This window comes from Micrasema longulum, unplaced genomic scaffold (genome assembly GCF_059751315.1).
Source record: "Micrasema longulum isolate JH-2025_06_02 unplaced genomic scaffold, ASM5975131v1 h1tg000244l, whole genome shotgun sequence".
Classification (NCBI taxonomy): domain Eukaryota; kingdom Metazoa; phylum Arthropoda; class Insecta; order Trichoptera; family Brachycentridae; genus Micrasema; species Micrasema longulum.
In genome coordinates this window covers 1,062,481-1,088,312 of record NW_028277449.1, presented here as the reverse complement: position 1 = coordinate 1,088,312, position 25,832 = coordinate 1,062,481, and the positions used below count along the sequence as shown (strand labels likewise).

At 31.1% G+C, this 25,832-nt stretch overlaps 1 protein-coding gene across 1 annotated transcript in view; it reads right to left on the bottom strand.

The window, feature by feature from the left end:
- The window catches only part of LOC148283380 (uncharacterized), a gene marked incomplete at its 3' end in the record, with an annotated part of 240,676 nt that overhangs the window by 40,897 nt on the left and 173,947 nt on the right, over nt 1–25,832 (bottom strand). The window contains exon 3 of the mRNA XM_088223635.1: nt 18,593–18,892. Within this exon, the coding sequence (XP_088079761.1) occupies nt 18,593–18,683 (91 nt within the window). The remainder of the gene's footprint in view (nt 1–18,592; nt 18,893–25,832) is intronic.

Sequence of the window (25,832 nt, the reverse complement as noted above, 5' to 3'; positions counted from 1 at the left end):
CAGGGCTTATGACCTGTCATTGGCTGGTTTAAGTGGCCATTTTACACACTGTGTAACATTTACCATTCTGCCCCTGTTTGAACATCCACATTTCCTCAACTCTTCCATCTGTTGACTTTTGTGAACTAAAAAAGCTGGAACCTTTATCACGGGGGTGAGATTCATCCGGGTGAACCAAATCACCTAATAGGCAACGCACAAAACATTTCAAAAGTCAACGGATAGAAGAGTTGAGGAAATGTGGATGTTCAAATATGGGCAGAATGGTGAATGTTACACAGTGTGTAAAGTGGCCACTTAAACCAGCCAATGACAAGTCGTAAGCCCTATAAATGCCTAAACTTCCATATTTTCTTAAAAATGTTTTCCCTCTCTGTTGAACTAAATTTAAATATGAATTACTCCCTAGGGAGGAAATCCAGCCAGTCTGCAAGCATTTGGACATACTCAAACATTGTTGATAAATATTACAATTAATAAAGTTAACCTGAAAAAACTTTAATTATATTTAAATCCATAATAGGTATAGTCGTGGCATGATCTAGGCAGACATGGTAAATGTGTCATCTCAAGTCAGAAGTGATAACACCGCTTGCTTCTTAAATGCTTGCCTTTGCTGCAGGAACACATCGACAGTACTGTTAAGTGAGATTTTGTTCACTGTTCTGACGATCTTCAGCAGGGGGGAAAATAATATAAAGTTGGTACTACAATAGGAAAATATCACTTTTTTTACATTTAAAGTAATAAAAGTCTATGAAATACTGTAAAGTAAAAAAAATATAGTTTTCTTATTAGTAGCATAAAAAATATTTTCATATTTGTAATTTTGAATTGTTGCAAAAACGGCCATTCTATTGGCCACGCCCCTTATACGTTCATACTTACCATTCATACTTTATAGTGTCTGAAATATCTTCTAAATACTTGTTAAACGGTAATAAATAAATATGTACAGCATAAATAAAATAGCCTACTAGGAAGTCTTCAGACTTAGTTGGTAGCTAATCGTAATATGTATTTTAAAAACATAAAATAATCGCTGAACTTCAGCACTGAAGCTGTTACTGAAAGACTCTCCTGAAAATTTTTTGGTTTGTGATATTTGAGGTTTTTGAAACAAGGTCTTTATATTTTTATCAGTATTATTATTTTTATTTGTCGGTTTCGTAGTGTAATGGTCAGCGCGTTTGCTTACCATGCAAGAGGTCTCTGGTTTGATTCCCGACATGGTTAGTAGTAATAATAATAATAATATTAATGGTTTATTAATAAAAATTACAAATTCTTTATCTACCACATACATACTTGTGTATTAGATTTATCTGGATTATGTCTAGTCTGCTTAACTAGGTACAACCTGTTTTAAGGCAGACATTTTTATGCAATAATAAACAATAACATGACTACCTACTAGTTAATTTACTATAAAGTTATACATTAATATACAATTTATTATTAAATAATGTTTTTAGAAAGTTTTCCGATTTTTCTGTACCTAAATCCAGTCACCATTTTATCACAAATTTATTTAATTGAATTTGAGTAATGGTTTTGTAATGTTCGGGTAACATATTAAATATTTTAGGGCCCAGAAACCTGAACTTTTTTGGTCCGAATTCAGAGTTTGTGGTAGACCCCATGACCCATCCTTTAGTTTGACTTCTGGTAGTGTGGGAGTGTTCCTTTTGGGATTTGGTAGAATAATTTGCTTTCACAAACGTAATTATTCTGGATATATATAAAATTGCCTTATAACTTATTTATTGAATTCCTCAAACAACTTGACGCTGGGGTACCTGAAGGGCTTTTTAAAAATTATTTTGATAATAGAATTTTGAGCATTTGGTTGATATGAAATATTTATTTAAAAGGGTGTTTTTACACTAGAATATTTCATAGTCCCTGGACTAGTACCTGAAGTGTAAGACTGATTATTTTACCTTCTCGTAAAAAAAATGATCAAGATACGCTGCGATCGGTGTACCAATGCAGTGCCATTTGCACCATTAGATACGGAAAAAAAATTATGATGATGATTTTTTTATTAACATTTCCAAATGAAAAAAAAACCATTAAACATGACCTAAAGGAATTTTTAATATTAATTTGATGTAATGGGAAAATTCGTTCCTGTATTCCAGTTTTTTTCATTACGTAATTTCTTTTAGAATTTTAATGAAATTTCTTTAACATTTTAAAATCATCTTCGTAAGTAATAAAATTTTGAAATTTAATTATTTCCAGGTGTTAAGCAAAAATAATATTTTCAGAAAATAAGTCTTAAAACTTGTGTTACATGGGTCGGAAAATGGTACAAGATCTTGTTTTTAAAAATTACAACAGGTATGGAGAATACCTTAAAGAAGGGAATACGGAAGTCTAGCTACTTTACACACTGTGTAACATTTACCATTTCGCCTATGTTTAAATATCCATATTTCTTAAGTTCTTCCATTCGTTGATTTTAGCGATGTTAAAGAGCTGAAACCTTTATTGTTGTGAAGATATTCATCGGACTGAATTATTTCACATACTAGGCAGCGCCAGAAAACAACTTTAAATTTTTTAAACTTCTTCTTGGACCAGTTGGTTTCATTGCAATATTTGAGTTTGTCCAAATTTTTGTAGACAAAATACTGGATTTCACCCCTTCGGGAATCATTAAGATTAACAAATTACAACAGGGATGGAAAATACCTTAAAGAAGGGAACACGGATGTCTAGGCATTCACAGAACTTGTGGTTAAGGTGGCCTTTTTATACACTGTGTTCACCATTTTGCCTACATTTGAACATCCATATTTCTTAAATTTCTTGTATAATTATTCTTGCGCCAAATCTTCGGCCATTTTATCTCTCAATTGTTTATTTTTTTCCAGAAATATTTTTGTTTTCATGATTTACCCAAATAAATCAATTTAGGGCCACTTTCAACGAGTTGCAAGTAACTCACTTTTAGAAAATGGAAATCGTGTTAGGGTAGGGTGGGGCTCCGACCCCTGATCCGTGAGTCCGCAACACTAGCCACGAGACCACAACCCAATTCTATACGCTGCAGTTTTAAATATTAAAAATTACGTGTAAGCTTGTGCAGTACAAATATGTTTTAGGCGCTATGACAGATAACTGGCAGTTTTACATTTGACAAAACGAACTTTCTTGTGATGACGCGACTACCAATTACTTATAATGTAATCAATAATCAATATCAGATTTCTGAAATAACATGGATCGTCAACCGTATGTAAAAAAAGTATTTCCAGAATAGAAAAGGCAAGCGTGAAGTGAACAAAGGCTTTTAAATAAATAAGGCTGAGGATAAATAACGTGACGCGAGCATAATAAATGCACGTTGACAGTTTAAGTTAACAGTTATCAGTATCACAAGCCTGGTATGCACGGGTATATTTTTTTTGTGCCCGTGCATGCTTGGTTTAAAAATTTGTTCTATTTTTTTTTATTTGATCCCAGATTGTACACAATTAGTGAATTACACGACACAATATTCATCTGGTCAAATCAAGCAAATGATTGTGTACCAAAGGTTGTTTGTGTATGACCAAATGTTTGTAGTAAGGCAGGATTTTCTCCCTCTGGGGTTATTTGAATATGAATCTGTTGCAAAAAATAGTAAAAATATTTTTAAGAAGGGAATATGGAAGTATAAGCACTAGCAAAAGTTAACAGATGGAAGAGTTGAGAAAATAGGAATGTTTAAACATATGCAGAGTGGTGAATGTTACACAGGGTGTAAAGTGGCCACTTTAAATCAGGCAATGGTAGTTCAAGAGCCTTATAAACACCTAGATTTCCATATTCCCTTATCAAAAATGTTTCCTCTCATTGTTGCAACATATTTAGATTTTGTACCTGAGCTTAATATAAATTTGCAAGCAAAACATCTTTCAAAATAAACTATCATAAAAAATGTGTTTTTTTGTGGAATATATGCATAGTTATAGTCTGATAAAGGAGATCATTATTTATTTATTTGTTATATACGGCCTAAGCCAATTACAACAGTTACATGAAGAAACATAAATGCAAGAAACTGAACAAAAAGAACATAAAACTATTTAGCAAAGACAAACAAGGGCAAAACAATAATAGTATACAATATATTCAAAAAAATGATAGACCAAAAACTTTGAGCTAAACCATGCCAATTCAACTTCATCCCACACTGTTCAGTCGCGAAGAGATCTACGAAAAGCCGGGAGATCTATCACAAAAAATTCCAAGTATTGTGATGAATTGACTAATCTACACATTCTGGATATTGGGGCATAAAAACCAAAGTTGCTCTTAGAAGATTTTATAAATATCAGATTTTGACTTCTGGTGACACGGTTGGGAACATGAAAAGAAATTGATTGCAACAGAGATGAGACATCACTTAAAGCATTAAGTATTTTGAAAGTGCATATAAGGTCCATCTCAGTTCTACGTCTCTCCAATGAAGACAGATTAAGAGATTGCTGTATTTCAAAATAAGAATAATTACTCCTTTGTAATCCGAGCAACCATGCCACTTTTCTTAAAAAAATGGTGTTGGGACAGACTCGATATGGTCAATATGAGTCCTGTAGAATGGAGACCAAATAGAAGAAGCGTTTTCTAGATGGGGTCAAACTAGTGACCAATAGTTTTGATGGTATTAATATTTTTGAAGTCCGCCGTCACTCTATTGATAAAACCGAGAAGTTTAAGAGATTTGTTTACAATATTATCAATGTGTTCACGATATGAGAGTTTACTATCTAAAGTAATGCCAAGATCCTTTATTGACGAAACCATTGAAAGAGAAGTATTAGTAAGTTATCAAATGAAAAATGGTTAAACTCATCTGTTAAAAAAAAAAAAGTGTTTTTGTTTTGATCTATACTCGTATTTATTGAAACAGAGAGAGAAAATATTTTCAAGAAGGGAAAATAGAAGTCAAGGTATTTATTAATTTTAATGTGAACAGGATTTGGACATGTTTGGATTTAGGAGGCCTTTGGTATACGTGAAGTGCTACTTGAAATAAATGTCCTTCTACAAAAATATCGAGATCAGCGAAGAGACGTTTTGCTTGCTTTATAGACTACGAGAAGGTATTCAACAGAGTTAAGCACTTAGAATTGCTGAAACTGTTACAGAAAGATTACAAGGATGTTAACTTCATATATTTTTTTACTGGCAACAGACAGCTGTGGTAAGATTAGGTGACGATATAACGAGAGATATTGCAATTAAATATGGAGTGAGACAAGGCTGTGTATTATCGCCCTTACCATGAACTTGTACTCGGGCAAGATCTTCAAGAATGCTCTTTCTGATGTTGGCGGGGGAATGAACATTAATGGCAAAATTATCAATAATATCAGTTTTGCTGACGATACCGTTATCCTGGCTGACGATTCACGTGTTCTTCGGGAACTCCTCAATAAATTGGACAAAGCTGGTAAAGTACTAGGCTTGAACATCAATGTGGCTAAAACAAAGATAATGGTGTTTAGCTGAAACCCTCACAATAGCGCTGTATTACGACTGAATGGCCAAACAACCGAGTGTGACTAACTTTGAATACCTAGGCAGTCAACCACTTTTGATCTGAACCCAGATAAAGAAATCAGACGCAGAATAGAGATAGCACGATCAGCATTCAATGGCATGAAATTATTCTTGTGCAGTGATAGTTTTAATTTAAAACTGAGACAGAGGATGTTCAAGTCCTTCCTTTGTGTGGTCTATACTGCTCTACGGGTTTGAAACATGAACTATCAAGGTGAATGTCATGTACCGATATGAGGCTTTTAAAATTTAGCTTAACCAAAAAATGCTGAAAATCCCGTGGACAGATTTAGTGACCAACGTGGAGATGCTGAGATGAGCCAGTGCCGAAAAATAACTAATATGCTCAATAAAAGAAAGAAATTTCGCTTATCTGGCCATATCATGCGAAGAAGCAAATAAACGCTTCTACAGCTAATCATGATGGTGAAGATCAAGAAAATGCGTGGAGTCGGAAGATGACAGATGTCCTGTTTGAGAAACATGCACGACTGGACGGAAGTTTGCTCGGTTGAGGCGCTGTTCCAGTCGGCACAGGACCGTAATGCTAACTCTGGAGTGATTGCCAACGTCAGCGTTGGAGAGACCTGATATGGTAAGAAAAATACATTTACAGGGTTTATAACCAATCATCGTCTGATATAAGTGGCTATTTTACACACAGTATAAAATTCGCTATTCTGCCTATCAAAACATCCACATTTCTTCCACCCTTCCGTTGTCCTTTGTAAAGTAAAAATGTTTTTTCGCTCAGTTGCTATAAATTTTGGTCTTAATAACTCCCTAAGGAGAAAATTCAGTCTGTTTACAAACATTTGGACAAACTCAAAACATTGATGTTTTTATTTAAATCACAATAAATGGCCACAAAGTGAGTGCTTGAAATATAAATTTTATACCAACATTTTAATTTGTTCTCTGTACGTATGTCGAGCATTATAAATAAATTCCATTAAGCTCCATTATTTGTTGTTTTGAGTAACACTTTTTTTACCTTTACATTCAAAGTATCGTGAGAAAATCGTTTTCTATGGTAATAATTAAGGGTTTTCCCTGAACGTGATTGGGAGGGTTAATGGGGGTGAAAACGTAAAGAGAGTTAGGGACGGTTTAATGAAAATTAAATCGAAAGAAAATGTTTCAAATAAAATACCTGAAATATATTGCCCCGTAGCACGGTACGCCACATTTTTATTTATCAAACATATCTTTCGAAATATAAAAATAATTCACACACCTCGTTTTAATAGGTTTTCACTAAAATGCTTATTTTTAATCATTATCACCTGGAGAAAAACTTATTGATTGTTTTGTATTTAATATTTTAGAAAAGTTTAATTTACTTTTCATACCTAAATCAATACATATGCATATAATTTTATTTTTTTCAAATACAACAGGCCAAAAGCACAAATTGCTTGCCTGTCACATATCGCACACCACATTTGAGGAAGTCTCCTGGACGGTTTGAAAACTGTAAATATACAAGGAAAAATTTATCATTGCCAAACGAGAAAAACTGTCTAAGGAAGCTCTTCGTAATCTGGTAGCTTTGGCATGTTTGTGTTGAAAGAAGGTAATTCAGAAGCACATAATATTATGTATGTTGATGTTAGTAAATAATATGTGTTCAACAAATTTATTTTTATACAAATAATATGTGAGAGTGTTAATTAATAATTTCAAACACCTCACGGTTTATTGTGATATCACAAAATAGCTGAAAAAATTACTATACTTTCACTATACTTTATTGAATTCAATAGTTGTGTACGAGACGCGTTTCCGCCTCGTATAAAGAATTGTGAGACTGTAAAAATCTCGGCTAGGCGCTGGTATTCTACTGCGAGCTGCGATAGGTATCAGTAGCCCGTAGGTATGAATATTTATTCCAAATACTGGCTAGCAGGTTGTAAATCCGCTTCTGAATTCAGCTGAGTCCAGGAAAGATGCAGTGAAGATCTGAAGACGGAGTGGCGAAGTAATCGGGCAGAGTAGAGTTAAAAGAGAGTGTTTACTGTTTTCGATCGATGTCTTTATTTCTCACATGTGCACATAATTATACAAGGTTACAAAATCTGACCCTACGGTTAACTTAGGTATGGGAATGGTGCCGGCCCCCCCCTCTTGCCAAGTATTCTCCCGAGCGGCCAACGTAAATAGGCGCCCTCTAGCCAACGTATAAGCCCCGACCCTCACCCCCGTCCCTCCATTGCACAATCGAGCGCCGACTAGAGTGGACGTGAAAGGGCCGCTAGCTTGACACGCTCCGCTCAATCGGTCCTTTATACGGCGGCGGCCGGTTAGACACGGAATTAGCCTCGCAGACTCATACATGCCAGGTTACATATTAAATATAACTAAAATAATGATTGAAACATTTATACTAACATACAATAAAAAATGAAGGTCTATGACGTCGGCTACAATTTATTTGACTAATAATATGTTATATTTACATATAAGTTATTAATTTAAAAATACTTGGTACACTTCCACTTATTTATTTTGTCTGGTGATGTCCAGTCCAGTCTGAAGATGCCCATTAGAGGGTGAAAGCGCTAATTAGTCAAAATAAATAAGTGGAAGTGTACCAAGTATTTTTTTAATTAATAATTTATATGTGAATAAAAGTTATTACATCATTACAATGGGATTCCATCAAGAATTGTCAATAAATAATTTTAATGAAATAATAATATGATAATTGAAAAAATATGTTTTGCGCTGAATTCGATTGTACCTATATAGTTTTCAAATATAGGATTATTTTTGCAAAATCTGTGCTCATCTACCAACAGGGGTTCACTATATTTAGGAATGCGATTTTCAAAAATGTAATGAGTATCAGTTTGTATTATTTTAACAGTATAAAAATCCAGTAAAAATAAATAAATAGTTATAAACTATAAGGAATTTAAGGAAACAATCTCATTTGGATCCATTAAAAACGGATGTAGTTTGTAAACATTCAAAAGGCAATTATGCCGTGTATGTTAATAAAAATAAAAAAAATAAAAAAATAAAAAACAATTTTTTTTTTTTTTAAATAACATACTTTCATTTTTTCATACAATCCTGGTGAACGATGAAAAAAATATTAACTCTCCTAATTTTTCTTCCTATAAATAAATTGATAATATTAAAAGCTTTAAATATGCTCATAGCGAAGATCTTTATTTCGCTGAGAATCGCACGTAGATTGGTCCAGTATTTATTCAGTCCATCGAGGACAAACATATAAACGTTACCTTTTATACATCGTGGGTATACTGGCAAAAAACTTTAACTCGCAAATATGCGGATTTGACTTAATGATGCAGTTTTGTAAAGTTTTTTACGCTTTTCAAACTGGCAAAATACACTTAAGTCATAAAATATTTCATATATCTGTAGTTTAAAAAAAAATAAGGTTAAATCATGTACCAGGTATTTTATTCTGGCTAAAAACTTTAAATAACTTTATATAAAGTTAAGAAACGGAAAAATTAAAAACACGTTTTAGAATTAGCACTTAACATCGTACTATATAAAAATAAGATATAAAATAGTTTCTCGAAACAGGGATTTGAGAGTCAAAGCTTTTTGCCAGTATATCTACGATATATTGATAGCATATTTAGTCTTAATTATGTCAAGAGATGATTAAGTATGGAAATCTTGTAAAAAAATAATAATATTTATAAACATGAAGATCTTACAAAAAATATGAAACTCAAAAAAACGAAACAGGCAAATTGTATGAAACTGAAAAAAATATGTAGGAAAAAACTCCAAGAGAGTGTAAACTAATAAAAAATAGTATAATCTAGTGAATAAGATTACGCTTCGGTGATTTTGTTTTTGCAAAATTTATTTTTCCCGACATGGTTGACACTAGAATAATTCAGTCCCGAGACTGGTGCCTGAAGCAAAAGACTGATCATCTTACCTTCATGTAACAAATATAATCAAGATACGCTGTGATTGGTGCACCAATGCAGTGCCCTATGCACCATTAGGTGCGGAAAGGGAATGATGATGAAAATTCATTTTTACATGGGTTTTCAGTTTGTTGAAAAGGTGTTTTTACTGTTTGCAATTTACAATATTTTTTTATTATTTGGACTGTTATTTAGTCTTTTTTGCATTTTGTTCCTCTCGTGAATTCTGTTTTCTAAACTTAGAGTAATCCTTGGTTTAATACGTAAATTTTTGTGTGATTTCATTTTAATTACTTTTGGTTTAACAACAGACGTGTAATAGACGGTTTTGTCGCTATGTTTGCAATTCTCAACCGGAGTATCTACGGTCCATTTTTTTTGCTGCCAACTGTAGGTAACTTCGTTTTTGATTTTCCTCTAACGGTTTTTGTCGTTATTACTCTGAGGTAGGAACAAATCGACAGTAAGTACTGATTGGGAGATTCTATCTGTTTTGAGGATCCTCCACAGACGTGAAAACAATCCTACAGCAATTTCCAAGTCAAAGGCTAAAGAAATTGGAGAACCTATTCTTTAAATATTAATACAACGTAATCCATCCCAGAATACCCGAAAAATTTAATTTTGACTTTATAAATGTTGCAATGATTGAAGTCTTAGAAAATTTCAATGGGATTATTCATAAGGGTTTTATTCTATTAATAGTTTTGTTTTCAATAAGATTAAATTCTAAATCAGCGATAAATTTAATATATGATAACAAGGGTAAAGCACGCCTCGTCGGTAAGTTTCATAATCCATTTTAAAATTTAATTGAACTTCCAATTGAGCGTAGGTGGATTAACTTATAATTTATCATTATTATCTTTACTAAGAGTATTATCATCATTGTCATTCCCTTTTCGCAGTTTATAGCCTATATCATTTTTGATAATCTAGATCAGTGATTTCCAAAGTGGTCTATATTGACCCCCAGGGGTCTATGACAACCTGCAAGGGGTCTACGTCAAGAAAAAAAAATTGGGGGTCTTAGAAATGAAAATGGGGGTCCACGATAGTGGATCTCAACATACACTGATAGTACCTATTTACTTACATTATACTATCTTATAATATAAAGACATGTACATTATTTATAAAAGTACCTATGAAATAAAAAGTTTATTATAAACGTTTATAAAACTGTGTAAGTTGAGGAAGTAGGCAATATAGCGAGGAAATTTTTAATTTCCTTTCCATCATCATACCTAGTAAGAAGGGGGTTTAGCGCTGTTACCAATATCCTAATGAAAAAAAGAAACAGACTTGACATCGTTGGCCGATGAAATTTAAGAATAAACCTGACAAAATTGACGCCAAATATTGATAATTTATTATTAAAGCATCGGGTTCATCCTTCCCACTAAAACATTTATTTATTGCTAAGTTTATGTTATGTTTATTTCATGTTACGTTTATTTTATATAACAGATACAAAATTTTATTTTGAGTAGTTTTAATTTAAATTTAATTAATAAATGTATAAAACTTAACATTTGTTTTAACTTTAAGTTTTAACACTAAACTTCACTACAGTCAGAAATTTATGAAAAATTAATATCGGGTAAGAAGATGGTCTACCAAAAACCGAAAAACATGGCAAGGGGTCTACGACACAAAAAAGTTTGGGAACCTCTAATCTAGATTATACCTAACTTGTAAAACAATAATACCACGAATTCATTCATTAGACGTATCTGTAGAAATTATAATGGACTCAGTATTGATGTAGACATTTTTTAACTGCACGTTGCATTTGTTCAGAAAATTTCTTCATGGAGTTGATTATTTGGGATAGTTGCTGAATGTACATCTTGAGTGATTTTTGCTATGTATATGTGCGGCATGTAATGTATAATGTATATGTTTGTGTATGTTTTATATGTGCGTTTATGTGTGTGTGCATGGATGACTCGGGGTGTACATACTGAACATTCGGTATTTTTATTTATTACCAATGATAACCTCCATGAAAAACGCAAATGTTAACAATTATTATTTTCTCACTTGAGTTTCTTATTTATTTATTTTTTTGTCACATTTAGTGTTTAAAACGTTTGCATAATTTATGAAAACTTTATTAGTCTTTTTATGTTAGAAAATCGTTGTTTTTAATACTTTTTTATGTATGACTGTACTCGTATTTTTTCTGAATAAAATAAAATAAAAAAAACATTTGTTTCATGAAAAAAAGATTATCAATCTTGGGCCTCATTACCAGCCGAGAACCTGTGTTTATTGCAAATATAATAAAAATATTCAATGAATTTAATGTGAGATGTTTTTAATTTGTTTTAAAATAAAAATCATCGTCCTCATTCCTCTTTCCACACATAATGGTGCATAGGGCACTACACTAGTTCACTAACCACAGCGTATCTTAATCACTTTTGTTACATAAAGGTAAGATGATCAATATTAAGCTTAGGTGCATGTCCAGGGACAACGAAATATCATCATCATCAGTGGCACCACAACCCGTTGTGGGCCCTGGCCTCCTCAAGAATTTGTCTCCATTCGTTCCTGCACCCCGCGGCTCTTCTTTAGTTTGTCAGGCCAATCGCTCTAATGCCACTTTTCACATTATCCAGCCATCTTAATTTCGGTCTGCCTCTGCTTTGTCTGCCTTCCCGAGTGGTATAAAGAATCTTTTTTGGGGTACGGTTATCATGCATTCTGTGCACATGGCCCAACCATTGTAATTTGATTACACATTTTTATCGATTGTTGCGCGGTATGATCGTTAATTCTGATATTAAATGAGCATTGGTTTGTATGTTCCTGATAATAATTACTTAAGACAGCGTCAGCAAAGATTGTTTCATATTCAGATATACAGGAAAACCCTGCCGGTTGGAAGGGCTACCGCTATGCTGAACAACATCGCTCCGGATATTGATATTATCCATGTTTTCCGGAGCAGGATTCTCTTACTACTTTAACATGAGTCTCTTTCGTGTATTTTTTTTTCTTTTTTATAATATGTACGCATTGAATATATGTTTGTAATGTAAATGTTATCTTTCAAATAAATTAATTAAATAGAATAATTTTCTTATTTTGATGAATTCTGCAATGTTGGGTTAGCCATACAGTGCCTCTTATTCGTAATTAACCGTCTCCTCCACACTTTGTTATGGCTGACAGCACCAAATAAGTTCCTTTGTATTTTTCTTTCAAATACTAATACCGTATACTACGAAATATACTAGTGTAAAAATACGTTTTTTTCAAAAATAATATTTCAAATCAACCGTATCGGGAATCAAACCCGAGATCACTTGCATGGTAGGCAAACGCGCTGACCACTACACTACGAGACCGACAAATATGAAACAAAGCGTAAGAAAATTTTCTTCATAATAAATGAAAAATTCATGAAATAGTCCCAACTGATGTAATTCACCACTGTAATTGGGCTTCCTGACCTGTTGTAGTGCAAAAAAAATATGTTTAAATTGTTGTAAAAAATGTAAAAATGTGTAAATGTGTAAGCTCGATGTTTTCCGTCTCAAAGTTTAAATAAAGTAATTTATGTCGAGTATTTCACAACGTTATTATTAAAGTAAACAGTTGTTAAAATTTATTCTCGTATACTTCTTCACGGAATCACTGAGAAAATGTAAGCGTGTCTTGTATATTGTTAAGAAAAATGATTAATGATTTTAACTCCTTTAGAACTCCTTCGACTATTTGTAAACGAAAACCTTAACAACGCAAAATTGGATTCAGTTCTTAATTGAAATGCTTGGTTTATAAAGTCATGATATTTAAATACAACATTTTTAAACATATTTTGCCAAAAACAAATATTAGTATTTTTTCTATTTATTTGTACATAATGTTATTTGTACATTGGCGGGCTTATTGCCAAATTGCAATTTCTTCCATAAATAAACAATATTTCTTTTAGTCCTCTCCTGTCTAGCTTCGAATATATATATATATATGTATATATATCAAATCACCTCCCTTGTAAGAAAGAAAAGACTTGATGTATTGGGTCCACGTGTAGTATTAAGTTAACATGATAAAAATAAAATAGGAATTAATTCATTAGTTACGTAAACCTTGACGTAGAAGCTTGTTTGCTTTGAAACCGGTCGGTGGAAAAAAAAATTGTGGTTTTAAACAAAGTTGTTTTATTTATTTTATTACGATAAAATATGTATTTTATTTTTAAGAAAATCGTTATATTTATATTTTTAAAATACGTATGTTTTATATTTAATTAGTCTTGAGTTTGCAATTAATTTTATATTGTTTGATTTGCACTTGTGAAACGAAACCACAAGATGACAAGAATATAAAATTAACACTTGTTAATTTTATATTGTTGTCATCTTGTGGTCAAACTGTTTTCTTTTGTTATTCAAAACAAAAGCTCTTTCGGGTTGTGGTCCTGTGGCTAGTGTCTTGGACTCACGGACCAAAGGTCCGTGGTTCAAATCCCACTCTACCCCAACTTGATTCTATTTTCTAATAGTGAGTTATTTACAACTTGTTGAAAATGGCCCTCGAAATGAAATATTTGGGTAAATCATAAAAACGCAGATATATATTTTACCAAAAAAAAAAAAAAAAAAATTGATAGCTTTATCCTGTTGACATGTTGAAAATACGCATTAATAATTTCTGAAAAACAACACCATTAACTGATAACTTCATCCTGTTGACGCATTGAAAATTCGCAATAGTAAATTCTGGAAAACAACGCAATAGGTGATTAAACTGGATATTTGCGAGAGTTGAACCCTATAAAAAGGGATTGTACATCCCAGTATTGATCATTATTATTCAATAGTTATACGAAAACATAAATATTAGTAGAAATGTTAGATTTGAAGTACAAACTTTGTGGTTATTCATTATAATTAAATAATTAAAACAACTTTGTTTGTAATCACTCAGATGTATGAGTTCCACCTGTAGTATTTATTTGTTACGTAAATCTTGACAAAGAAGCTTGTTTGCTTTGAAACTGATCGGTGAAAAAAAATAGTGTTAAAAACAAAGTTGTTTTGTTTATTTTATTATAAATGTTTGTACTTCTCATTTTGCTTCTTGATAAATAAATCATTACGTATTTGCCTAAGTGTTATTATTGGTAAACAAATCTGATGAAAAAGACTACCTCTGACATAGACTACTTTTAAGTTTTCTACAATAATTTTTTACATTGGCCCCAGTCAAAATCTTTAAAAACAACTCCATTTATTATTATTATGGATAACTTGTATAGCGCCATTTTCGTAATTTAATACCTTAGGGGCCCTTTACAAAGTGATTATATAAATAAATAAATTTAATTAAAACTTTTAAATGTGTTATTTAATTAAAACATTTTATTTTGTTACTACATGCTACGGATTTATTAAAATGATTTGGAGGACAAGTGGGTTTTCAGTTTTTTCCGAAACATCATTTTGATCTCACAGCCTTGCACCTCTACTAAGAAAGCATTTCATGCCATAGGGTCTGCGACTGAAAATGCGCGTTCACTGAATTTAGTGCGCTGTTTACGTAGAGGTCTAATAACGTTTTCTCTCGCCTTAGACGTAACTGATCTAAGCGTAAGACGCCCGTCAGCTAGTTCATCTGGGATGCATAGTTCCGTGAGATATTCGGGAGCAGAGTTGTGCAGTGACTTATACATAAACCAACAGAGTTTATATTCCACCGTCTGTGAAAAACGTAGCCAGTGCCATTGCCGAAGTAGTAGAGTGATATGACTGAACTTAGAGATTCGGAAAATAAATCTCACTGCAAAATTTAATACAGACTGCATACTTCAGAGGTTCAGTTGCTCAGGCATAGCCTAGTATGTGAAAGAATTCGGCGAGATAAATTTCTTAAGCCTTAAGAAATGTTTCAAATAAACAGATGAAAGAATTTATTAAAAATGAACATTGAAACATAAGTAAATTGGTGAATATTACACAGTTTTTAAAGTGGCCACTTAATCCAGCAAATGACGGTGTAATGCCCTGTTAACGCTTGGACCCCTACGTTAAGTTCTCTGAAATGTTTTCCATCTCTGGTGTAACGTAAATATGATAAATACACGTTTTTAACAATAGTTTCTTCCAACAAAACACCTTTGGAAAGTTTAACAAAAAGCGATAGAATATAATCCACGTCCTGAATATTTTTCTATGAGTTTTAAATAATGTTTTCTGAATTTCCAGCAGAAAATAAAAGGCATTATTTCGCGGAAATCCCCTTCATTTTCTCAGAAATTTCAAGATATTTGGCAAAATCAAAGAAATTTGGTTCAGCATTTTCAAACGGTATCTGATGATTTGAGAATAAATGTTTTCTAAGGAAACACGAATATTTCGAAAATCGGAAAATTTGTTTATCTTGAGTAAATGTACCGTAAATATTTGTTTTATTCACTATGTATTATACGCTTTAAAATAAAGGTGCAATTGTAACAAAAATCATTTTTATATCTTACAATATTTTAAGTGTGCTTAAGTTTACTCAAATAAATACTTTATTCAACTACCTAGCGAGTTTACCAAGATTTGAAAATAATCGAGTTTATTTAAATACAGATAACTAATCTCATTAAGGCTATTACTACGATATAAAAAATACGGAAATTAAACGATTTTGCCATTTTTAAACGCTGTTTTTTTTTAAATTGCGCAATCGAAAAATTGAGTAAGTAAATATGAGATAAAAACATCTATTTTCAAAGGTATTTCTGATAAAAAATAACACAAAAAAAATACGTAACTTTAATATGAAAACTTTTCAGATCAGACAGATTACGCTTCTTGAAATTTAGACATATCATTGGTAAATTGGTATTCATATAAATACAAAGTATTTTAGTTATTTTTACTACCATCACGCCATTTTCTGTAGGGGTAGGCAGGGAGAACCGCCACACACGTCTATTCTGGCATACATTTCTAACATCTTTCACATTTATATATCTTGTCATGCATGCCCTTCGGTTCTGCCTGTTTTTTTTAAATTTTTATTTTTATTTATTTACAATTTTAAAAAACCTTTAGGGTTACATTAGAAATTCAATATTGTCTAGTCATTTTATGTCTCGTCTAGTGTAGTTAGTTCAGTCATCATGTGCTTTTTCAGATTGATTTTAAAATTGTCTCCAGTAAAAGTTTTCAAGTAGTAAGGTAGGTCGTTGTAGTGTTTAAGTCCATTATTTAGTATTTTTTACTGTCCTGTGTTTGTCTTTGCTTTTTCAATATGATAGTGTTGTTGTTGTTGTTGTCTGATGTTATATTTGTGTATGTCAGCATTTTTGACTAATATTATGTCGTCGTCTTGTATGTTTCCCAGTGTTATTTTGTGCACCATTTTTAAGGTCTTAATTTTAGTCAAGTAGTTTATGTCAAACTGGTGTGTTTTTTTTGTACAGTTCAGTCGTAGAGGTCAGGTGGGGTAGGTTGTATGTTAGTTTAAGAATTTTATTTTGTTGTCTTTGTATTCTTGTTATGTCTGTCTTGTTACCAGTTCCCCAGAAGATGATCATGTAACTCAATTTACTTTTGACATACGCTTCGTACATCATATTTTTTTCCTTTTTCGGTATAAAATCTTTAATTTTGTAGAAGAGGCTATGTAGTGATGCCATTACTTTAGTGAGTCCGTCTATGTGTTTTGTCAATTTTAATTGTCTGTCCATTGTGAGTCTTAGGTAAGTAACATGTTCTTGTTCTTTAAGAGTTTCGTTTTTTATTTTTATGTTCATGATATGTTTCTTTTTTTGTGTTTCGAAATGTATTTTATTGCATTTCTTGGCATTTAGTGTTAAAAAGTTTTTGTTTGTCTATTTTAATAGTTTTTGCACGTCATTGTTGATGGTTTTAGTCGTTTCAATGTCATTTTTGTTTTCATATAATAAAGTCGTCCGCATAGATTGTTTATTTTCCCATTATTTCACTGTGTTAATGTATATTATATAAAACAATGGTCCTAATATTGATCCCTGGGGTACTCCGAATTGCATTGTTGTTATTTCACTTTGACATGACCAGACTTAAGATTTTGGTTAATCTGATCATGCCATGTCTTTTTTGGTCATCTTTGTCTCACATTACCGTTCATTTTCGCCTTGTTTTACCATTCTTTCGTTATCCATCCGTTCTACACGATCAAATCATCTCAGAGACCTTTTCTTGATATTATCAATATACCCGACTTGAATTTACACTCTCGCCTTAATTTATCATTTGTAACCCTATCATACATCGATTTCCCACTTGTTCGTCTAATAGATTGCATTTCGACCGCTTTCACTCGGCTTTCATCCTTCCTCTGCCAGTTACATATTTCCCTTCCAAAGATAAGTGTAAGGACTAAAACTCCGTTGTGCACTGCCAGTTTAGCTTCGATTGACATATTTTTATTAGCAATTACTGTGCTTAGTGCTTTGTTCATTTTATTGCCCGCATTCACTCTCCTTTTAACATCTTTTTCTACTCTTTTATCTCTTAAAAACATGCTCTACTGATACACAAATTCTTCAACTTGTTCAAGACATTTTTATATTTATTGTGCAGTCAAAAACCTCACTTCCCCTTTCAAATACCATAACTTTTTAATTAATTTCGTTAATCACCAATTCGTTTTCCGGGCAAAAATTCATTTTTTTTTAAAATTAATATTTTAATTGATACATTTAAAGATATGATTTTAATGTATATAATTTAATAGTAAAGTCAACGAAAAAAACTGAATTTTAAGGATTAAAAATAAATATTTACAAGCATTTTAAATTACACAAATGCTTCGCTATTTTTCTTTATTACTAGGTTAAATTGTACTTTCAATAATGGTTTAAAAATTGAAATAGTCAATATTAGCTTAAAACCTTTTCAAAGCAATGTTGTTTTTTAATGCAATCGAATGACCAAAACTAATAATCACATTTAAAATATTTTTAATATGAATATTTGTAATATGGCAAAATCATATGATTTTCCTACTTTTTTCTGACTTAAAAAGTGTTTATAAAGTTGAAAAATATTTTATTTAAAACTTCAAGTCAGTGAACAGTGGTAACAAAATTTTTGAATGTTAGTACTTACTGTTTTCGGGATGCGATGTTACCACAACCATGGTTGACAATAGAACTAGCATTAATGCCAGAAAAGTCCTACTAAAGTTTTGAGTAGGCATCTTTGGGCCTATGTTTTCAAACTCATTCTTTTAAACACATAATTTGTTTTAAAATACCTCACTTTTCAAACATTTACACTACACAATTCTAACAATAACACTTTATGAACTTCACTTTCAAAAATAAAATATGTAAACCAACTTTTACTTATTTTTTATGTTTTCACTAATTCCCTTTTTATACTTCATTTTTGTCACCGCATTAGAATCTGAAAATAAAAAAGTAGCATATAAATAACATTTATATATAATCAAATAAAATTACTATGATAAAAAGATTTATTGAATAGAATATTAAAACAGGTCAATCTAATTTATAAGAATGCTAACAAACGTGATAAGTATTATTATATATAGATTAATAACATATCCTATAAAGAGTACACAAACACTGTTTTTTTTCACTAATAACACTGAGCATGTTTTTTTACAGGATGACTGGAACTGAACCCGCCATAGCAAATTCGTACATAGAGGTGGTTATTTTCTAATTATTGGATCTTACTTTCCCTACCTAAAGTTTTATAGTTGAAAAGATGTGTTTTTTTAAATATTTTATTGAGTTTTTTCCAAAATTTGACCTTCAAGCATTCAGAACTTTAAGTTATTTCATTATTTTAGTATGTTCTACAATTTTTTCGTAGTTATAAACATTTGTGATTGAAATACGTCAGAATTTTTCTCAAACTATGGTTAAAAAATAAAATATTACGCTCTAAAAGAAATACTAAAAAAAACACTTTGCCTTCAAATTCAACTTGAAATAAAAAAAAATAACTACGGTGTTTCAATAAGTTAGTTCTCTAGTTCGTCACCTTTGTTTAAAAAAAGAGTCATATCTTATATTTTAACACTAGTTTAGGGGGAAATTCCGACGTATTTTTGTAACAAATGCTTATCACTACCAACGAATAATTAGAAAAATACTAAAATAAAGAAAAAAAAATCTGAATTCTCAAAGGTCAAATTTTTGAAAAATCTCAATAAACTTTAAAAATTGATACATCTTGCAAGCTATAAGCCAAGAAAAGTTAGGGCCATTAATTAGCAAATAACCTCCTCTATATGCAAATTTGCTATGGCGGGTTCAGTTCCAGTCACCTGCAAAATTGCTTTTTAAAATAAATAATGTATAACTTTACTTTCGGTAAATAAAATTATGTTTATAGTTTTCTTATAAATAACCTTAAATTTATTTTATTGTTGCTTCTCATCTATTCTTATTTTGGACTTTCCAAAAATATATTTTCGTTTTTTTGCATTTGAGCATGTTTTTTAATATTGTTTATTTGAATTCTAACTTTCTGATTACCTTTAGTAAGTTTTATTGTTTTTATTATTATTTATACTTATGTAAATACTGATTAGATAGTTTTCAAATAATTTTTGTATCCGTTGTTTTTGATTTACTTGAATATAAATATAATTCTATGTAAATGCATGCATGAAAAAATAAACAAATAAAAAATATATAAAAAAAACATTGCTTTCTCCCGTAATTACTTTTTGCATATTTTTAATGATATTAATTTTAATTAAATTTAAATAAACTATCAGTTTTGTTTTTTCTTCATGTAATATTATTGTACATGAAATAATAATAACATTTGATAACCTTAGCGTGTTATTTAATACGAAAATATTCATTTAATTATTATTTTTTTAAATTTTATTAATTTACATTTTTCGTTTTATTTCATTTTATTTTATTGACATAAGCGGTAAGTTTACCTTCTACAAAACTTTATATCATTAACATGATTGGCTTAATATTTTTTTTAAAAAACATAAATTTCCTTTTATCCAAGATTTATAAAAAAAATATACTAGAATAAAAAAAAAAATTACAACATATTCAGTAAAAAGTTTAAATTATTTAAGAATAAATATAAAAAAATAAAAAATAATAATATAAAGTCATATAACAAGAAAATTGTTTTGTTAGAATAAACACATATAAGTAAAATAAAAACTAAAAACCCACTTAACCTCGAAACCAGGCTGTGAGCAAATTAAATACTTACGTGATTGTACTGTTTACGTTTTTATTATTTGTGTATTTTATTTATTGATGCTTTTTTAACTTAGTCTCAAGAACCGAGAACCAATATATAGTTATAATAACGTTACAATTTATTCCAAATTAATTAAAAATATTTCAATGCTTTCTATTTAATTTGGTAATGTATCCAAAATAAAACAAGTTTGTTGGATTATAATTCTACTTTATTTTTTTATAAAATATACAAAGGGCATATTGTGACGCTTTCTATTTAGTTTAATTTTTTCTAATTTTTCCAGGTAATCCATTTTTCAGCTTCAATCCCTGGTTTCATATTTATGACATCGTTGGTTAAATTTGATTTGATTATTTTATTTTATCTATCTTCTTAAAAAAAGTACATATTTTTGTAAAATTCTAAAAATATCTACTTTTACACATCTAGTAATTCAATTCTCACCAGTTTCAAATAAAGAAAAAGGAAATATCTTTGTTCCATATCCTCTTATTTCATCAGCTGACAAGCAACTAAAATTGAATTTTAGCGGTGTACTCTTCAAACAAAAATGTTTAAAATAGTATTTTATTTATATATTTTTTTTGTTTAATACACAACTTTATCATAGCACAATTTCATATGTTTTTATTTAAAGAGTTATTGAAAAATTCCATGTTAAGTCGGGACTCTTCTATAGGTATATAAATCAAAGCCTTTGTAAATATACAAAATAATAATAAAAAAATACGCAAACTAAAAAATTATAGATACCAAGAGATACAATGCAGAAAAGTTAATTAATCTTGATAGTAAAAAATATTATAAAATAATTCAATCAAATAATAATAGTAACGCACGTTTAAGGTAGAATATGTAATTTAGTAAACAGATTAATAAATAATTTTATGTTTCGATTAGCAAAAGTCAAAATATATATTCACAAATCATTTATTTATAGATTTTATTATAAAGTTATAAAATAGCACCTAGGAATTTTTATTTGATAAAGTATTTTTTCTGTATCGATTTCACGTTATTATTTTTTAAATGTTTCTGACACGGGTTACCCTAGTACAAAAACATTATTTTCTTATATTTTCTATTTTAAAAAAGTTTCAAATTATTATTATTTTATAAATTATTTTTTGCCCGTCTAAAAAAACTAGTAACAGTAAGCTTTGAAAAGCAATAACACAAAGGACGTTTTGAATCTGATGAAAAATAATTCAGTCTTAAATAAAATGTCGGAAAATAACAAGCAAGTGATGTATTACAGATTCATGTATTAAAAAAAAACATTTTTTTATTCATTTCCTGGAAATTTTCAAAACCTTGACATTTTATTTTCTTCGTATTGTATAAAATACTTTTCCCAATAAATTAAAATTAAGTTATTTTTAATATGCCTGAAGAAATTATTTATTAGAGAGTTGAACAAAATTCTTTTGACCCTGCAAAATTAGAGGATACTTTAATAAAAACATTTCATGTTTTTTTTTTTTATTGGGTAAGATTAAATTTGTTAAATATTTAGGCTACCTTATAAGTGTTTTTTTTAAATAAAAAATAATGTTTTCCGTGCTTTTATGTTCAGACTATTGTAAAATTTAAACAATTTTTTTAATGAAATAATAATATTGTATGTATTTACTAGTAAAACACATTCTAATAAAAAGCTGCATCCTCAAGAGTCCAGTGGATAACCTGAGGATGTTAAAGAGCTCGCTCCCAACCCAACCAGCAATGTGAGATCACTCCCCCTCCACTCAGGAGCCAGGCTCTTTAAAGACCTGTGGTTAGAGGGTGAAAACTAGGGAGCAGTACAATAGATCTACATTGATTGCAGTAACGTCAGGAGCTTATATAGCACTGACCCTCGTCTACAAGAATAAGTACAAAAAACAAATTTATCACAAAGGGTTAATCATCAGAATATATCAATGTTTCTTATATGATGCTTAGAGCAGGTGCAGCGGTTTTAAACCTTTAGTTTTTTTCGGACCATAGCTATATAATTTATTGCCTTGCATCTAGGAATACAAAAACACAACATGTATTGGGGGAGAAAATGACGAACGGTCGATTAACACGTCCTTTTTAAAACAAGCAATACTACAGCCAACTTCATCGTGAAGCTCCGCCGTTAGGCTTGAAATGACAGTATATGTTATTTCGTCGAAGTGTTAATAACAACACTTTTATTGATAGCGTTGAAAATATCGAGTTTCGTACCCAAAAAAATGTGTTTACGGGGAATTTACTTCATTAATTATAACAATAAAATTGACCATCTGTTGAAATCAGGTAAGGTGATCATCTTTACGCATCAGGTGCTTGTCCAGGGACAGTAAAATACTTCAGTATAAAACCACATTTGAAAACAAATATTTCATGTTAACCCTCCTAGGAATCAAACCCGGCCCCTAAAGCTTTGTAGGCAAACGTACTAACCACTACACTTCGAGACATTTCTTAAATCGATTTACTCTTACGTTACTTTTATTAGAGTAGCTGATGATTCAAAATCACTCGTCCTGGGCTCTGGTTCTATTTAACAAACAAGACTGTATTTTTTATACGTCCGGACACATAAAGTTGTATTATATATACCAAAAAAAAAAAAAAATGGTTTTGCAGACAAGGCGTAGTCTGAGCCTAACTGATTCGCACAGTGTGAGCCCGGACTGTGATATTTGTAAAAATTCAGTAACTAACCTTTCAATATTCAATTGAGGGAAATTGCTTGCTTGGGTAATTAAAAAATAGATTACATTCGTCTTAAAACTCAACCTGACGGTTATGCTTCGATATCCTGTTAGGGGCCATATCCGCTTCCGCAGGAAACGACGCGCAAAATTTAGTTTCCGGTTTGGCGGGACCGGCTACCGGAAGTTGTGGGAAACAATCTACAAAACACATTAATGCATCATTAATCTAATTCCGGATTAAGGAACTTAGAAGGGGATTTAATTATTGAAAAGGGATTACAGAACGATTTACAACTTGAATACATTAGTGCGATTAAATTTATTGAATTTAAGGACCGGAACTATAGATGTTCCTAATTTGATATAGCTTTTTGGTATAGTTTGTAGATATATATAAATAAAAAGAGGTACCCAAAAGAAAACCCGCCTAGTTGAAAAAAATACATTTACTTAATTACTTTTCGAAAATCCTTTAAACCATTTAAAGTACTCTCCATTGGAGACAATATTGTTGTCCAGTACTTAATTCCGTTGTTGCAAACATTTTTTTAAGGCAAAAAAAGGCGCACAAAGAGAGCTGAGTGGGAGCAAATTTGGCGGCCGTCCTAGTCATTCCCAAATGTTCACTTAAAAAGTATTTTCGCTAATTTAAATTTATTTCAACAAAGAGGGAAAAACATTTTTGAGAAGGGAATATGGAAGTCTAGGCATTTGCAGCATTTGGACATACTCAATCATTGTTGTGTTTTCGCTAAGCTTTAAGTCACTCCAGATAACTCTACAACTTCTTCAGTGTTCTCTTACATGTTTTTCAGGGTAATTTGGCAAATTTTAATGATATTTTCGTCGGTTTGGGTCGTCGATGGTGCCCAATTACATTGGGTAATTTCACCACAAAATACTCAGGCTAGAAGAAAATCACATATAATGTTTGTCTTTTCACCTGTAATCATACCTGGAACCTTCCGTGCGCAAGTCAAGCGGCTTAACCACTTTACCACGGAGGCCGCCAATAACAATAATAAACATGTAAAATTACTGTCAATTGTGTTGTAAAAGTGTGTTTTATTCTGTATTTCAGTTCTTTGACCCATGTCAAAGGCCCAGGTCAAAGAACTGAACTGGTGATGGGGTTTGACTTTGTAAGGAATAAAGTAAAAAGAGCATGGACTCAGAAAATTCAGGTGACAACTGATAACAAGTGAAGGCGATATGGTTGGCTGGTACATATTCTGCAGATGCCGCCTGGAAGCCTTAACCACGTTTGCCTACTTTACAAGGCATTAGGATCTCTGTTATTTTTTTTGTCGGCAGTTTATCTCAGAACTACGGGACGTGAACCTGACTTGAAGACTCACACGAGAGGTAGTATCATACATGGTCAATATAGTGCAGGCAATTGGTAAAATAAATCACAGTAGGGAACAAAATGCCGAACACTCCTCTAGTGGAACGGAAGGCCTGTTGGCAGTAGTCAACAGGCCGGCTTCTCCTGAAGAGTTTTAAGTGGTTTCATCTCCGCATGAGCAAATGCTGAGAAGTTCCTGATTGGCCCACATTAGTGTATCACTCTTGATCCCAACAGTTTAGATAAATTTAAAGAAATTTAATTGCAGAAAAATCCACTTTTGAAATATATACCCTGTATATTTTAAGCAAGGTAAATAATAAAACAACTTTATTTTTAAAAAAAGGTTTAAAAACCTGACTTGAAGGATGACGCACAATAGCTGGCAGCTGACAGAGATGCCAAGAGGCTCTTTGTGGGCAAAATAATATATTCCAACTAAGGAGCGGACATGGAATGATGATACAACAGATTATCGCTTATACGCTTCGACCGAAGTACAAATATAGTGATTATTATTCTGCAATCAATTGAATTCGCATGAATTGTTTTGAGATGTTTCAAATTAAATTACGAAAAGGTTTTATATAACATTTGAAGGGCGGAGTTAATTTGTGCATTCGACTGTCATCTTTAAGGGAGGATATTGATGAAAATCCCGAATTGAAATTTTGGACCGACAGATGTCACGCATTGCAAACATCAACGGTTTCCACATCAAATTTAAAGGTACACGGTGAGACACAATATCTGCCCGACTTAAACAAAAAAATGTAAAGTTTATATTTGAAGCACTAACTTTGTGGTTATTCGTTATAATAAAATAAATAAAACAACTTTGTTTTTAACCACTAATTTTTATTTTTCGCCGACCGGTTTCTTTTTACTTTAATATTTTACTTTAATATTAAAGTTTCTTTTAGTTTTTCCACTGTAGATTGAATTGCAATCATTACAATTTAATTGGTATATTCCAGATTTATTATATTTATGGACTTTGTCTTTGTGATTTTATAACAATGTTCCTCTTTCATTATTTGTGTAGAAAGCCGGTTTAATGTTTGATGGTAGGGAATTAGATAATTGTTTTAAA